At 32.2% G+C, this 17,739-nt stretch overlaps 3 protein-coding genes across 3 annotated transcripts; all 3 read left to right on the top strand.

Moving 5' to 3' along the window:
* Positions 1-4,827: 4,827 nt before the first annotated feature.
* On the top strand, positions 4,828-6,862 carry HELRODRAFT_171923 (hypothetical protein; the record flags this gene model as incomplete). Its single annotated transcript, XM_009018606.1, has 4 exons — positions 4,828-5,176; positions 5,599-5,796; positions 5,900-6,051; positions 6,785-6,862. The coding sequence occupies 4 exons, from the start codon at positions 4,828-4,830 to the stop codon at positions 6,860-6,862; spliced, it is 777 nt and encodes a 258-aa protein (XP_009016854.1).
* Positions 6,863-7,218: 356 nt separating this feature from the next.
* On the top strand, positions 7,219-8,376 carry HELRODRAFT_171922 (hypothetical protein; the record flags this gene model as incomplete). Its single annotated transcript, XM_009018605.1, has 4 exons — positions 7,219-7,305; positions 7,490-7,734; positions 7,912-8,030; positions 8,123-8,376. 4 exons carry the CDS (start codon positions 7,219-7,221, stop codon positions 8,374-8,376), a joined length of 705 nt encoding a protein of 234 aa, XP_009016853.1.
* A 1,999-nt stretch (positions 8,377-10,375) lies between these two features.
* Positions 10,376-17,379, top strand: HELRODRAFT_171921 (hypothetical protein; the record flags this gene model as incomplete). The annotated part of the gene is made up of 5 exons (XM_009018604.1): positions 10,376-10,387; positions 10,582-10,652; positions 11,559-11,655; positions 11,792-11,879; positions 17,084-17,379. 5 exons carry the CDS (start codon positions 10,376-10,378, stop codon positions 17,377-17,379), a joined length of 564 nt encoding a protein of 187 aa, XP_009016852.1.
* Positions 17,380-17,739: the final 360 nt, after the last annotated feature.

Here is a 17,739-nt window from a genome sequence, read left to right as displayed (position 1 = left end):
TATTATTGGCATTGTTGCTGTTGTTGTTACCATTGTAACTGAGATTAGGATCTCTATTGAATGACTGATCGAACATAAAAGGATGTTGCAGATTATGTTGCTGCTGTTGCTGTTGTATCAACATTTGTTGATGTTTTTGCTGTTGTTGCTGTTGGAAGTCAAGAGGAAGATTAGGGCTCATGGCATGACTAGAGAGTTGTTGTGTCAACACATGTGGTGATATGTTCAATTGCTGATGTTGCTGTTGTTGCTGCTGCATATGTTGTTGTGGAAATTGTTGCTTTTGTTGCTGAATTTGTTGCTGCTGCAGTTGACCTGGTGATAAATGTTGTCCTTGGTCCAGAAGATTCTGCCTGATTGAAAGATCCTTTCTTATTTTTAACTTAATTGGACTGGGTTCGGTTTCAAAGCTTCTACTTGAAGATGACTGTTGTGGTTGTTGAAGGGGCTGATGTTGGTGTTGCTGTGGTTGATGCAGTTGTTGTTGTTGGTGAAGAAGTTGGAGCTGTTGTTGCCACAGCAAGTTGACAAAAGGGTCATCAGCATTGCTGACCTTTTGGACTACCTGCTCAAGTGCACTGACATCTGATGATGGCTGCTGGGTTGCTACAATGTGATTTTTTGATTTATTTCATTGAATACATAAATAAGTTTAAACAATTGTTAAATAATAAACCTGATAAAAAAAAAGTTTAAAAAAACTTCAAAAAACTAAAAACAACAAAATTAAGCCAGTCCAAGCACAAACATCTTGAAAAAAGAAATAAACTGAAGAAAAATTGCCTAACTTTTATTCATTTCAGTCCAAAATGGAGACATGAATCTCACATTACCTTGATCATTATTATTGTTGTTACAATCACCACTGCCATCATTTTTATCAATTTTATTATTATCAATATCATTGTTGTTGCTGCTAGCATTATTCACGTTATTATTGTTATCATCAAAATTATTATGACTCTTTTGTAAATCTGGATTGGAGAAATATTTGTCCTCAAAATGTCCGATAAACTGAGAGTGTCCTAGTGACTGTGCACCAGGATTCATAAAATGTGGTGGTGGTTTTGGTGATATTGAGGGAGAACCACCGTGATGTTGTTTTTCCTGGTGAGAATGGTGACAAGGTTTACCTTGAAGATTTTTCTCCTCATCATAATTTTCATTTTTATCCTCGATATCACCACTACTTCCACCTCTGCCATCATCTTTAATGCTGTCATCTACTCTGTCAGCATCTTTGTTTTCTTCTTCTACATTCTTCCAAACATTTTGGAGATCTGCTCGAGTTTCTGAACTATCGACAGCATCTGGCATGCGAATTTGATTCTCATCACCACCATCGTTCTCATCAGAATTACTCGGTCCACCTTGATCTCTGGTGGTGAGTATCGAATGAAGATGGTGATATCTCTGTTCTTGTTTCAGGTTATCAGCCAAAGAACTGTTAGACACTTCTCTATGAGTCTGATAAGAAATGCAAATGATGAACAATGAAATAAAAATGAGGCAGCAAGCATTAAATTAACTGAAAAAAACTAAGAAATCCATAAACTCACTTTGCTGACAGCTGTTCTCACAGCTCCTCTTAATGGGATTTGTGGCAAAACATGTCTAATAGGGGAGAATGTATTGTGGCCTATGTTTTGAGACATCTGTTGCTGGCTACTTGTGTCCTCAATGGAGTGAGGAAGCATATGAAATGCACTCACTCTGTTATCTAGCTCTGAACATTTAGGCCCAGGAGTTTGTTTTCGTTTCTCCATGATTTGATCAAATTCCCAAACCAAGTTGTCAATTTATAGCTAATGGAAGGAATAACTTAAAAACTGTAATAAAATAAAATATAAATTAATTTAAAAATTTTAATATTGTCGTGATAAACATTTATAATACAACACAAAACACATTCCAATTAAGTATTTAAAATTAATTGAATCAATCAGTTATCCAATCCATATCCAATGAAGGAGTCTTAAATAAATGTCAAAATGAAATGTAGATGCAACTAACTAATTATATGGTATTTGTAGGTATTTGCATGTAAAAAAGCGGTAGGTGGCGTTGTCAAACTTAACATAAGAACAGGACCAAACTAATCAATCAAGTCATTTTTTGGAAAATTTATGGACAAGGAGGTGATATCATTTGATTTTTAGAATACGACATATTTGTCAGACCCAGACATTTGTTATTTTTATACGAGCACCAAGTTAATTGAGTTACGTTACACAATGGCCCAATCTAATTTAGCGAAGTAAGTTAAGTTGGGGCTCTTTACTTACTTACACGGAATTCCTAAGTGAAGGCTTGTATGTGAGTGTTGTTAATTAAATCGAACATTGAAAAAATTAACAGCTAACGATAATCCGGATAAACTTCATTTCGTGAAAGATGAATGAAAAACAAAATGAACAATTTAACAATAATATTTCACCGATTCAGACATTTTCGAGATAAAGTAAATTGCAAAATATATGTAACAAAAAATGTCGCATCAACATTGCTGAAACTTGATTGGCTGGAAGTAGGTCAAATTTTGTAGGTTACAAGATGACCGAATGACTTAAAAGTTAATTGAATTCTCTTCAATTAATAAATTAATGATAGGAGTTGAACTGAAAATTTAATTATACTAATATGTCGTATTTAGATTAGTTGTAACGGCATATCGGTTAAAAAATTGTTTAAAATGCTAAGTTCATGCTAACAGCAGCTTATTTCAATCACTTTAAAAATTAAATTATATATATATATATATATATATGATCAAAACTACTGTGAAATTTGAAAAAATTGAAAACTGAAGCCAAATGAGTGTGCAAACAAAACAAAAAACGAACTCGTAACATAAAAGAGAGAATAAAAATTCGAAGTTATGTTTCCTGCCCCTATGATTAATCAATTTTTTTCAAAACTTTTATATAACTTTAGCCCAAGCTCACGTTTTCCATTCCTACTTAAACTAATAAAAAGTTAGAAAGTAAGGAAAGATGAGAACAAGAAAAAAATATCACACGACAATATAACTGCAAAAAAATTTTTGTTTGTATTACATGTTTGTATGTATACATGTACGTATGTATTTGTATGCTTGTGTGTGTGTGTATGTGTTGCTGTGTGTGTGTGTGTGTGTGTGTGTGTGTGTGTGTGTGTGTGTGTGTGTGTGTGTGTGTGTGTGTGTGTGTGTTGTGCCGTTGTTTGTAGATGTGAAAAAGCAATTATTTGAATGGCATTTAGTGAAAAGCCCCCTCGCCTTCGAGGGTGCTTCTCACTAAATATCGTTCAAATAAATGTTTCTTCACTTGTTTGTTTTCTTAAAAACACGATTCTCTATCTTTTTCTTGGTTGCATTTTATAGCACAAATGCTCTCAAACCTAGGTTACATTAGCATTTTGTACATATAAATATAACATACGCAAACATACAAACAACGGTACAACACACGCACACACACACTAACATACAAATGTATATCAATCAATCAATCAATTAGCTTAGAAAGCGCTATTTCCGCGATGTTCGACAGCGCTCCTCAATGAATTTTGAAAACAGATGGGTCTTGAGATCCGCTCTGAACTGTATACATTCATCATACATTCATACATACATACAAATACATACCTACATGAATACATATATACGTGTTATACAAACGAGCATTTATTAGCAGTTACGTTTCTCGTTCTTATCTTTTCCTACTTCCTAACTTTTTATTAATTAAGGTAGGAGTAAAAAAGGTTAACTTGGGCTAAAGTTAAATAAAAGTTTAGAAAAAAATTGATTGATCATAGATTGGTATCTTAACTTCGAGTTTTATTTCTCTCTCTCATGTTACGAGTTGGTTATTGTTTTGTTTGCACACACACTCAACACGCGTACGGTGAACAAAAACAAACATGGTGCTATGATACGAACATAAACATATTCAAACATGCATGCATGCATGCATGCATTATACGTTATTTTCATTGCGCGCTGGTTGTTTTTATTTTTTGTATTATTTTTTTAGCAAAAGACGTAAAGAGGAAGTGACTTATAGCGATTTGGCTTTTTTTCCAAACTTAAACGCGCTAGGCTAAAAATTCAATTAGACACGCGTTTCAAATTTTGCATGTTGACGAATGAATGATTTCATTCATAGGTGCAAACATTTTCAAAAAATTGAAAAATACACAAAATGTTCATTTTAGTGGCCGGGCAACAAAATTGATTCCTTGTAAAAAATATAAAAAAGCCACCGAAGCATTCAAATAGAAAATGAACTGAATTCATGAACCATTCTTTGTCACCGTCACTCTGAATGAAAAGGGCCGTGTTATATTATAAAATATCGTGTCAATACCTCCATGTTAGTTTTGAATGTTTGCAATTTGATATACGTATTTTCATTTTTCATTTCATTTGATATTGATAATGATTTATGAGTTTCTCATTTGATATGGTATTACAACAATTTGATGTTTACACTGTATGTAACATCAGTTGGCCGTAAGTGTTAAATTTACAAATCTAAAGTTGAATAACGAAATAGGTTCGTTCATTCTTAACAAAGTTAAAGCTATCAGATTAGTTACACCACAATTTTTGAAAAAGTTATAGCCTGAAATAAAGTTGTCAAAATATTAATATTATTGAAAACAATAGACTAAAGATTTTTGGTTGCAAAATTAATCAACTATCTTTTTAAGATACACGCATAAGCTCTTTATTTTGCCATTGATGGCTGAAAAATGCGTTTAAAATAGAATAAATATGTTATATATCAATAAATGGAGATAATCTTTTAGAGTTTTTTAAAAACAAATCTATCCAAAAAGTTGAAAATGTTGGTGAGTTTCGTTCTTACGACGATCATTTTCTTATCATCGGTCAGTTCGTCAGCTGCGGCAATTGGCAGTACGTATCGAATGATAGGAGAGCCAAATAAGTCCACATGCTTTGTTTCCGAACCTTCTACAGTAATAACCAACATCCGATCCTTACTGGAATGTTCCAGCAAATGTTCTCATCATGTCTCTCTCGTTGATAATGACACCGCCACTTGCAACGCGTTCAACTACATATCCAAGAACGCCAGTGATCCAGCCAAATATTGCCAACTCTTTAACTTCAATTGTGGATTTGAATTCGAAATGATTTCTAACATATCCAATTGTCAAGCTTACGAGGCAAGTTGCAGCTTTGTTTTAAAAAATGAAATTTCATCTGAAATAATTTTTGTACAATGAATAACTTAATTTAAAAATACATCTATGAGTTTTTTCAGGATGTTGCAACCAAGCAAGCGTTATGTTAGTATGGATAGATTTCATTGAATTTTTTGTTTCTCAATAATGGATATAAATGCTTGTGATTTTATTTACTTGACCGTCGTTGGACAGCTCCATGTGTAGCATTTTTTCAAACGCGCCGACGAACGCTCTATAATATTTGATGACATGAGATAACAACAGAAAATTAAAAAATTTAGAAAAAAGTGTTTTCACCCAAAAATGGTCGATAATTAAATTTGTAAGGCAATTTCTAACAACGCTGATACAATTATCAATAGTCAATAACTAAACGTACCTACTCACTGATTTTTCCCAAAACAGATGAATCCACGAAAGGCAGAGTTTTGACAATGACTGCGGACAACCAATTAAAAGAATTCTATGTGAACGGAAACAACATATCTGTGGACCCGACAACCTTTCCAAATGCAAACAAGTGGAACCAACCTGACACGTACAACTTAACATGTCGAGTCATCTATACCCTTGCAGTCAAAGCCTGGAACAATTACATTAAAGGTTATTAAAATAATGATGCAGTAAAATAACATTTCCTTGATAAATTCATTTAATTAACTCAAAAATATGCTATAAAACAATCAAAACAATTATTTGGCCGTAGGTGGTTTCATAGCCAACACGGCGGACCACTACATCTTGACCAACAGTACCTGGAAATGTTCGATGAACTACACGGAGAATTGGTACGAAATAGATTTTGACGATTCACTATGGCCTGCTGCATATTACGGCAAATGGCAAGGTGATAGCAAGGTCAATGCATATTTTCCAAATGAGACCAAGTGGATTATCGATCCTACCGACTGCCTGAATTGCATCTTCTTTTGTAGGAAATCATTTATAGGCGAGTGTTTGTCTTTTTGACTTTGAAATTTTAAACATTCCCGGCTTAATTTTAATGAGTTGTTCACTATAGGTTTCTAAACGGAACGCTTCTCGTCAGAAGCGAAGATGGCACATCATATGAAATCATTTTTTTTCTTTAACATTAACGTTTCTGCCCATTTCTGTCAGTTTCTCCATTTTTCTCCCTAAATACAAACGTTATGAGAATGCTTGATAACTGAAATAATTTAACTCAGTAGTTGACAGTTTGATTATTTTCTCAATAGATTCTTAATGCCTGAGTTATAACTTTAATTTTTTTTTAATTTTCAACTGTCAAAACAAAATTAATGTTTAATGTTGCAAGATAGCCAAAATTTTTATACTGCATCATACAAAATATTATCATTTTGTTAATTTTAATTTATATTAAAAGTTCACAAATTAAAAAAAAATTTTTAAACAAAACATTAAAAAATACTCTAAAACTCGATCTAAAAAAGTGACAAACATGAATGACTTGATATTAGTGAAAGCGTTTTCTAATAGATATTTAAACCCGCTTCCATATTCTGTTAACAAATCTCAGACAAAATTTTTTCTGTTGAAAATGGTTGTTTAACAAAGTATCAAAATATGCTTTAAAACTCGATTTAAAAAGTTAAAACCACCGATCAAGGATGCGTGGGAGCAGTATTGTTATTTAAAGTTAGTAAAACTCAGTTTTGGCAAAAAATAGCAAAATAATAAATAGGGTAAACCTCCATAACAGAATAGCAAGTGTTATCAGGTTGGCTGCATGTTCCGACCAAATTTTAACTACCACACATCAAAATGCATCAAACACACACACGCACACACACACACAAATTCTCAAATAATATCACTATAGTGGCAACAGTAGTAGTAGCAGTATTAGAAAGAGTAGTAATAATGATATATATTATACACAATTGACGATATAAAACATCTACCATTTACTAACCCTTTAAATATCAACGAATGTATAAATAAACATTTTATGTCCATCTTTGCTGTCGATATAATGAGAAATGTGCGAAAAATTTAGACAAAAGAATTCATGAAAGATGAACAATGGTCGCCAGAGACAAAACAAAAAACCTGCTAGAGTTGATGAACGAACTAAACGCGACGTGCTGCACTGAATCATTGTTCGGCGCTGTAAGCGTAAAGTGCAATATTCATTTCAAGGGAATGTTTTACTCTTGGTAGATTGAATATGTACAAATGTTCATGTTTGCTGAGTTGTTAACAGAAAAATTTTCCAGTGGTAAATTTGTTCACGATGTACTTCCCGCTTATTTTTTTGATACATTTTCAAGTCCATGTAATCATTGCAAAGCAGCAATGTTTTAAACCATTCAAAGAAGATGATGTAGATTTTTGTTCGTGCGATCCAGCGATTGAGGACAGGAGCTTGTCCACGTTCTCGTTTTTAGAGGCCCTCATGTTGTGTTCAATGAGATGTTCACAAACAGCCAGCTGTGTGGCTTACAACTTCTTCAATGCCACCAATCAGTGCCAACTCTTCAATCAAACATTGAACAAGTTCTCTGTACTTGCCAGGCTGCCAATATTATTTCAAAAAAGGTAGAAAACTTGAAATTTTCGTCTTAATTGTTATTAATACTAAGCATATTTAATGACAAACATTGAATTTTTAAATGAATTAATAATTTTATTCAAATTTTGAAGATAAACCTGACTGGCTAACCTCCTGACAATCACTGTGGACGACGTACTGAAAGAATTTTATTTCAATGTAAGAAATATTTCTCTGCAACCGAACTTTCCTCATGCTCTTGATATAACAACACCAGACAGATACAACTTGACTGGAAATGTTTACGTTGTAGCTGCCAAGTTGCACAATAACATGGCTGCTGGTTCATAAGTTTTATTAATGACCTCTGTAATTTTGCATTTCAAATCTTTCTCCAAAGTAAACATTTCATTAAAAAGCAAAACCTCCCCTCAGGTGGTTTCATAGCCAGCACAGCAGACAACTACATCCTGACCAACGAAACTTGGAAGTGTACCATGAACTATTACGATGGCTGGTACAAAATCAATTATAACGATTCATTCTGGCCTGCTGCACAGCTAGAAATTTGGCAAGGTGACTCGACGATTAATTCATTTTTCTCTAAGGAAGCCAAATGGATCAACCATCCAAATGACTGCCCCAACTGTGATTTTTTCTGTAGAAAGTCATTCATCGGTGAATTTTAGTTATTTCTTATTACAATTTTTTTTTCAATATTTTCGGGGACATCAGCAACAAACACACAGTGCTTGCAAACACACGTGAAACAACGCATCCCACATATTTGTATGTGATGGGCGGAAATCTCTTCGCAATCAAATCCGGACACTGCAACAGTAGTGCCAGACGCTTTACCGTTACACCACCAGACGGCACGATTTGAATATTTATAAAACTTAATGGATTTTTCGTCAATAAAAAATATATACGTTAAATTTATTCAGAAATGGTTGAGACGAACGGTTGTCTCCAAAACTGAAAATTTGTCATGTCAAGCCGGCAACAAGAATTCAACAAGATATTTATTCGTTGCATACAGTTCTTAAACATTTCTCAATTGCTGGTTTTCAACGAATCAAACCTGACAATATTTTGAATCAGATGAATCTATTTTCATGTGATAATATTTTTTCAGTGTTGACTTTAAAACTCTTCATTCATTCGAAAAAAATTATAAACCTGAAGTTAATGTTTCGAGAATTTTCATTCTCTTCTCTAAGCCCATTCATAGGCCGCATTTGGTTTTTCTTACATTTTTTTATGAATAATCTGGAGGATCGTGTAAAATGGTAAAGTAGTATTTCTGAAAAAATTTGTAGCGAACTGAAAGAACTATGCTAATAGGAATGGTGAAGATGATGAATGAAATGATGATGACAATGATTGTGTTTGTTATTTTAAGTGAAGTAGGATATGGTGGGAATAATGCTATTAAAATTTAAGAAAAACGATGAATTAAAACTTGAGGAGTGGAAAACTCGAGGGAGGGAATGAGTGTCGAACAGTGACAATTCTTTACACGGAATGATCGTGGCTTTTATTTTTCAAAAAACAGACATTCACGCCTTCTTCCCTTCTTCCCTCTTTATCTCCATCCACTATTTTATTAATTATATATTTTATATAAATAATATTATAGACTTTTACCTTATTTATTCCTTACTAAACATTATATTTCGTACAAAATATATAACTTACCCTCTTAGTAGTAATCATTTATTATGCATGTTAAATGCTTCAAGTTCATTTAACTTAGACTCGTACGTATAAAATCACTGGATGTTAACTAATAGAAAGTAGTGGTACAAAGCTATTTTGTGCATATTTATTACATAATTTACGCACGCCTGTTTTATTATTAATATATTTAAAAAAAACCCATTGTAGGACTGAATTTAACAACTATTTCTATTGCATGTTCGTATGGTGTAAAATAATCCCACTTTATAATTTGTCACATTGCGATATTTGAAACTATTTCGTTTCTAAAATAAACATACACTGAAGTTAACTAACAAGAACGTTTAAATTTTTTTTAGAAATTTTATCGTGAAGATTGTACTTACCAGGCGTTTAAAATGAAATGTACTGCTGTAAATAACACCCTTGCGACAGAATGGATAATTAAGCTTCCTTGATCAAAGGCAGAGTCCCATCATTATTTTGAATTTTCTCAGAAAAGTTTAAACTTTTTACTAAATACTAACTTTTATCAACAATTTTAAAAAAATTTTAATTTGATTTCATCGCGATATCGATATGACTTTTAAGACCTGACTGATTAAAAAGCATGAAAGAAAATTTTTAAAATAGGTTGGAGAATTTGTTATATTGGGATATTCGTATATAAAGCGAGCAAAATTTTAATCGGCTTGGAATCGGATGTTAAGCAAGGTGTGGTCTCAAACTATTTTGAACTCCCGCCAAAAAATTTGAACAGCGTGTGTACATATTAATCACTGGTTACTGTTGCTTTTATGATGAATTTAAATTATTTATATATATGCATATAAAAGTATATATATATAAATTGACTAGAATCCATGTATGCAAATAATTAATAAGATTATAAACCTATTCTCATTGGCTCAGATTTGATTGGCTCGGCCTGAAATCGATCTGCTTGGCTCGGCTTGAGAGTCAGGCCGAGTGAAGCCGTATATAAATATTTAAATTATACAAGTGATGTTAAGCAAGGTGTGGTCTTAAACTATCTTGAATTCCCGCCGAAAAATTTAAACTGCGTGAGTACATATATAGCACTGATTACTGTTGCTTTTATGATGAATTTATATATAATATATATATAAATATATATTTATTTAAATATATAAATTAACTAAAATCCATCTATACAAATAATTAACAAGATCAAATGTTTATATAAAAAGCAATATAGCAGATTCAACCAGCCAAGCAGAAAGTTTCGAAGGCGTTCGTTCGATAACGTCAATTTAGTACGGTTAGCATTGTTGTTAAAACTGTATAGTGTAGCACATACATTAAATAAGTTTTTAACTGATGTGAATGATTGAAATGATGAAAATGTATGGTTGAAACGAGTATAGATAGGAGCTAAGAGAGCGTTGAAATCAGAACAGGCATTTCTGCCTCGCTCGAGTCAGAGTGCATGATCTCATTTTTTAATATTTATATTTTTTTAATTTATTTATTTTTATTTATTTTTATTTTATAGAGTTATATAGAGTTTGCATATCTGTGGTTTGTGTGTTTGTATGTTGTATTTTTTTATATTTTAGGTGGGTTCTTTAGCGGTTGCTCATACATACATACATACATACATCATGTTTGTTTGTGTGGTAGTATTTTATGTTCTTTTTTACTCCTTTTTCTCTTTCTTCATGAGACTTAAGTTGAGTTAATGAAACGTAGTAGATGAGATTGAGATTAATTTATTATATAGGTAGGCTAGGGCATAAGGTAATTTAGTTACATAGGTAGGTTAAGAACTTATATTCTTTTACTCTACTTGGTGGTGTGTTTTTTGTTTTGTGTTTTTTTTTGTTTTGTTTCATACCATACATATAACAGGTACGCGGTGGTTCCTGGTTTTAGTGGGATTTTTATTGATTGAATGTGGTAGTATGCATGGTTATATAGAGTTATATAGAGTTATATAGAGTTATATAGAGTTATATAGAGTTATATAGAGTTATATAGAGTTATATAGAGTTATATAGAGTTATATAGAGTTATATAGAGCATAAATCTTATATAGATACCTTTCCTTGAGGTTCTTTTCTTTGCCGACCGGTCGGCTTCTTTGCGTTTCTCTATTTTCATTTCAATTAATTTAATAAATAAGATTTTTCCATTCATTTAGGTTCATTCAGGTTCGTTCATTCAGGTTGAAGCTTCCAGAGGAGTTCATCGTGGAAGATCAGAATGGTTGTGATGTCACGCTACGTTCGTTCATTCAGTGGCAGAATGCTCGTCTGGCTGGGGTTCGTTTTACGGTTTCTTTGCGGTTCTTTTTTTGCCAGTTAGCTGGTTTTTTCAGCTGGCGGGTTTCACGTTTCCCTATTTTCATTTAAATTATTTAAATAAACATGATTTTTTTCATTTATTCATTTCATTCAGGTTGAAGCTTACAGAAGAGTTCAGTGGCAAAGAACACACGCCTGGCTGGGATACGTTTTATTCTTTATTCTCTGTAATTTAACATTAAGTAAGAATGCTCACACGCACGCACACACACACACAATTACATTAAGTAGCTCTATAGGTAGGTTAGATAGGCGTAATTTTAATTGTAGGTAGGATAGATAGGAAGCATCCAACACTAATGTAGTTTAATAGGTAGGCGCGTAAGTTTAGCTCTTCTATTTTTTCTTGCACTCACATTACACGCATCAGCGTATTACACACACACACACACACACACAAATACATACATAAACACATATGTTAGTATTTGAGCGTAATTTTATTTTCATTACACATTCTAATTTATTATTACTAAGGTTGAGAGTAATTTAATTTCATAGGTAGTTAAGGGCAATAATGTAATTCTAGGAACAATCTTGTAATGTAAATTAAAACGCTGTAAGTGTATCGATTGGTAGGTTAATTATAAGTTTTACATTATTATTATTATTATGTTGGAGCCCAAGGCATTACGTAGGTGGTGGGGTGGGTGCCGAAAGGCCAATGAATTGGGCTCTTGAGTTTTGTAATTTGAGGTAAGCTAGGGCCGTTATGTAATGAATAGGTAAGTTAAGGCACGTTGTAACACATACTCATAATAGATTTAGGGTTTAAGTTTTATATTATTATTACTAAGTTGGAGCCCAAGGCATTACGTAGGTGGTGGGGTGGGTGCCGAAAGGCCAATGAATTGGGCTCTTGAGTTTTGTAATTTTAGGTAAGCTAGGGCCGTTATGTAATGAATAGGTAAGTTAAGGCACGTTTTAACACAAATTCAAAATAGATTTATGGTTTAAGTTTTATATTATTATTACTAAGTTGGAGCCCAAGGCATTACGTAGGTGGTGGGGTGGGTGCCGAAAGGCCAATGAATTGGGCTCTTGAGTTTTTTACTTTTAAGTAAGCTAGGGCTTAATTGTAATAAATAGGTAAGTTGAGGGTACGATAGCCGATAGACTCTGAATTTCAAAGTCTGTTGTCAGAGGTTAGACTTTCGACTATCGTACCATTAACATTTTAATATAAATTAGTTAAGGTAATTGAATAGGTAGATAGGATTATTTTTATTAAGCAATTTGAGATGCAGGCACCGCTAAACTTTCTGATGAGAATCTCCCTCTTTTTCCATTCCACGGGCTGTTTCATTATCAATCTCGAGGAGGACTGGCACCAGTTTTGGAGGACAACATTCTGCCTTTGTCGAATGGACGACGGTAAGTTTTTTTTACATTTTACTCTCTTTAATACTTAAAAATATTATTTATCTGCCATTATTTTCAATTTATTTTTTGCTTCTAAGGTTCTAACGTTCATTTACTACTACGCTAATAAAAAATTTTGTCTACAGAATGATGAGAGGTGGGTAGTGGTGGGCGTCAGCACGTTTCAGATGGTGGTCTCATGATGATTTACGTATGATGATGGTGGTGTAAAAAGAATCAGCTTGTTGGCTGTTCGACTGGCACACTAAAGTTCGGATGACATCTTGTGTGCCGACCAGATGGTGATGGTCGGTGCAATGTATTAGAGTAACGACGATTTTTGAAGTAAGTTTTAGTATCGTTTTTTTATTTCTCCCATTTATTCATTCAATCGTTCTTTTTATCACTCAATATTTCAAATTATTCTTCCATTAATTGATTCGTTAATTTATTCTATCCATTTATTCGTTCGTTTCTTTGTTCCTTGATTTACTACTACGCTAATAAAAAAACTTGTCTACAGAATGGTGAGAGGTGGGCTGTGGTCGGCATCAGACCGTTTCAGATAGTGGTCTCATGATGATCGTTCCAATGACTATTCGAGGAAAACCATAAAGACGATTTTTGAAGTATGGCTTAGTTTCGTTTTTTTATTTTTCTCATTCATTCATTTTATCACTATCTTTCTAATTATTCCTCCATTAACTGATTCATTCATTCATTCTATTCATTCATTAAATCATGGATTGGTTAATTAATCGGTTAATTCATTCATTCAACCAATCATTCAGTTAATCATTTATTCGTCCGTTCCTTTGTTCCTTGATTTACTACTACGCTAATAAAAAACTTTTACAGAATGATGAGAGGTGGGCTGTGGTGGGCGTCAGCACGTTTCAGATGGTGGTCTCATGATGATCGTTCCGATGACAATTTGAAGATAACATTAATGGGAAATTTGTTTTTGTCCCATCGTACCTTTGAAAGTACTCAAATTCGAACAAGGGATTACTTTATTATTTATTATTTTTATTACTTTTTTCCAATGGCTTGTTACAATAGCATCAATACAACACACACGTACACAACATCCATTCATTCGTTGTTATGTTTCTCTTCAACTTTCTATTTTCTTTACCGGACTTAATTTAATTCATAGGTAAGTTAGGGATTGAGATGAGTTGAACAATCGTATGTAGTTAAAAAGTTTCAAGTAAAATAAAAACGTTAAAATATGTATAAAATAATACCTAAAACATGTAAAATTTCAAAAACATAATAATACAAATTTGTATGTAGGTGGGTGAATTGAGCTAATCATTATAGATAAGCTAGGGCCCTGAGAGTAATTTAATCGTAGGTAGGTTACTGACTACTATTCTTGCGACTTCTTACAATTTTTTTGTGATGTGTTTGTATTTGCTTCACACCACCACACCACACACACACAAAACAAACTAAATTTTATTCTCGTCGTCGCCATGAATTTTATCTTTTTGGACAATTTTTCTAATGATGTCTATTTATTTATTTGTAAAATGTTGACTGGTTTCAGGTTTTTTTATTTTGGTTATATAATTTTTGGTATTTCCTGATTTACTTTGTATATAATTCTGTTTGGTATTATGATTTAGTCATTATGATATACTGTGAACTGTTTTTTATTAAATGTTCATGTTGCTTGATTGTTCTCCGAGAGCTACCGAGGAGTGTTATATTGGGTTGTTTAAAATCTGAATTTTTTTAAATTGACATTTTTTAAATTTAAATTTTCCGTCTTTTTTCATTTTTGATTGGTATCAAATAAAAGCAACTGTTGAATATCCTTACTAAAATCTCGAAATTGTTTGTTGTCAAAATTGACTGACTGATTGATTTGATTGATTGATTGAATGATTAATTGATTGATTGGTTAGTTGGTTGGTTGGTTGGTTGATTGATTGATTGATTGATTGATTGATTGATTGATTGATTGGATTGATTGGATTGATTGATTGATTGATTGATTGATTGATTGATTGATTGATGATTGATTGATTGATTGATTGATTGATTGATTGATTGATTGATTGATTGATTGATTGATTGATTGATTGATTGATTGATTGATTGATTGATTGATTGATTGATTGATTGATTGATTGATTGATTGATTGATTGATTGATTGATTGATTGATTGATTGATTGATTGATTGATTGATTGATTGATTGATTGATTGATTGATTGATTGATTGATTGATTGATTGATTGATTGATTGATTGATTGATTGATTGATTGATTGATTGATTGATTGATTGATTGATTGATTGATTGATTGATTGATTGATTGATTGATTGATTGATTGATTGATTGATTGATTGATTGATTGATTGATTGATTGATTGATTGATTGATTGATTGATTGATTGATTGATTGATTGATTGATTGATTGATTGATTGATTGATTGATTGATTGATTGATTGATTGATTGATTGATTGATTGATTGATTGATGAACATTCCATACCTTCTCAGTGAATAAAATGATCAAACGAACTAAAACATTCTTCAAAAAATAATTATTAAAATTAATTATCAACAAAACAAACACCTGAATGAATTCAAAACTTGTCGCCTGTGGCGGTCGAACCAAACTCACCATGCCCAAATTTTCTGTCTACAATTTTATTCAAAGATATCTATCAGGAAACACAAGATTCACACAAAATGTGTAGGCATTTGTACAATTGATATATTTGATAGCAGCTGACAGATCGTTTCGAAATTTCAATACTTGTTTCATAGTTGAAGGTAAGGGCCAACCTTCCAACCAAAACATGCCAACCTTGTCTTATTATTCACCATATTTAAGTAGGTATTAAATAACATTTACAATAATTTACACTTACGCAAATATTCTTAGAAGAACTTTATATATATTTATAGATTGGATTAGGCAAGCATTATCAAAACATTTAAAAATTAAAAATTGTCCATAGGCCTGAGCAAGTAAACGTGCTGAACTCGATAATATATTAAAATTGAAGAAAATTGAATTAATAAATAAATATTTTTTGCGTAAAAAGCTTAATTGAAAAAATATACGTACGCTCGTTAAAAATTAAAGCAAATAATAAAAAACTTGCATGAATAGGTTTAATCTACCATTGAAAACATCCATCATGGATCATCTATAACGCTTAGAAAGTTTGAAATTGAAGTCTGAAAACTTTTATAAAAAAAAAAACTCAGAGCGCTTAGTTAGACACAAAAGCACAAACAAAATAACAGACAAATCTATTATCACTTCACTTAGCGTTAAGTGGGGTACATCCACAACAGATAATCGTTGGAAGGAAGTGTATCCATTAGTGAATTTCTATTAATAATTTAATAAATGGAAGACACTTAAACGTTGCAAGCAATGAAATTAAGAATTTCCACAAGAATTAAGATTAAGAAGTTCCACAAGGAAATTTTCTAATTTCGAAGAAGTTAATGAAAGATTTTGCTAGGTCTTCAAGGTTCCACAATATTTCAAAACTGAAAAGACGCCTTTTTTAATGCACTTTTTCTTTAAATTTTTTTGGATTAATTTTTCGCATTAATTCAAATTTAATGCTCTAATTTGAATATACATTCTGCACAACATCACACTGTCATTCGTTAAAATGAGAGCTTAAATGAAAAGTTTTACTTAACATTTCAGGAAACTGTTATTATTTTTTGCAAGACCAAGACCATTTTATCATTGCAGAACATATACTTGTTCACATTCCTGCTCGAATAGTTCCTCATGTTGTGTTCGATAAATATCATTAAAAAAATTTAATTAAAATTTTCTAATTCAATAAAATTCTTGATAAAGGCTGACAAATAATACTGAACCAAATTTTTCATATTAATTTATTTAATTTGTTTATATTTTTAACGAAAATAGTTTTAATATTTACAAAGAAGAAGCAAAGTAATGTTGATAGCTAAGGTTTTCACGTTAATCATTTTATTATTATCGTTCGCAACCATCCTCCTTTTGTCAGCTTTAACAGCTGACAATAAGTATCAAATGATTGGGAAGCCAGATAATCCCAGGTGTTTTGTCTCCGAACCTACCGCAGTACTAACCAACATCCGATCCTTTCTGGAATGTTCCAGCAAATGTTCTCATCAAGTCTCTCCCGTTGATAATAACACCACTACTTGCAACGCATTCAACTACATATCCAGTGATGCTAGTAGTCCAGCCAAATATTGCCAACTCTTCAATTTCATGTGTGACTTTGAATTCAAAATGATTTCTAACATTTCCAATTGTCAAGCTTACGAGGCTAGTTGAATTTTCACTTTAGATAACTTTTTCTACGATGTCTACATTAGTGATTGACCGAAACCGAACCGGACTAAAACCGAATCCTCGGCCGTTATCCAAGCTTCGGCCGAAAGTGAATCTTTTCAGAAATAATAAAACATGGACTTCACATCGGATCGGAACATAGTACATTTTTCACGTACGGTCAACATTCGACGAATCAAAAATCTAATAAAAACAATACACACGGTAGTTTACAAACGAAGGGTTTGGCAAAATTTTAAAAATTATTTAAGTATTTACACATTTTTAATAATCAAAATTAAAAACTCAGATGTTATATGCTAGGAATAAAAGTTTCTATACGTTTTCTCTTTTTCGATCATC

This window comes from Helobdella robusta, assembly GCF_000326865.2.
Source record: "Helobdella robusta unplaced genomic scaffold HELROscaffold_22, whole genome shotgun sequence".
In the NCBI taxonomy this organism is placed as follows: Eukaryota; Metazoa; Annelida; class Clitellata; order Rhynchobdellida; family Glossiphoniidae; genus Helobdella; species Helobdella robusta.
Note: the sequence above shows the minus strand (reverse complement) of the source record. Positions and strands in the feature narration are given on the sequence as shown.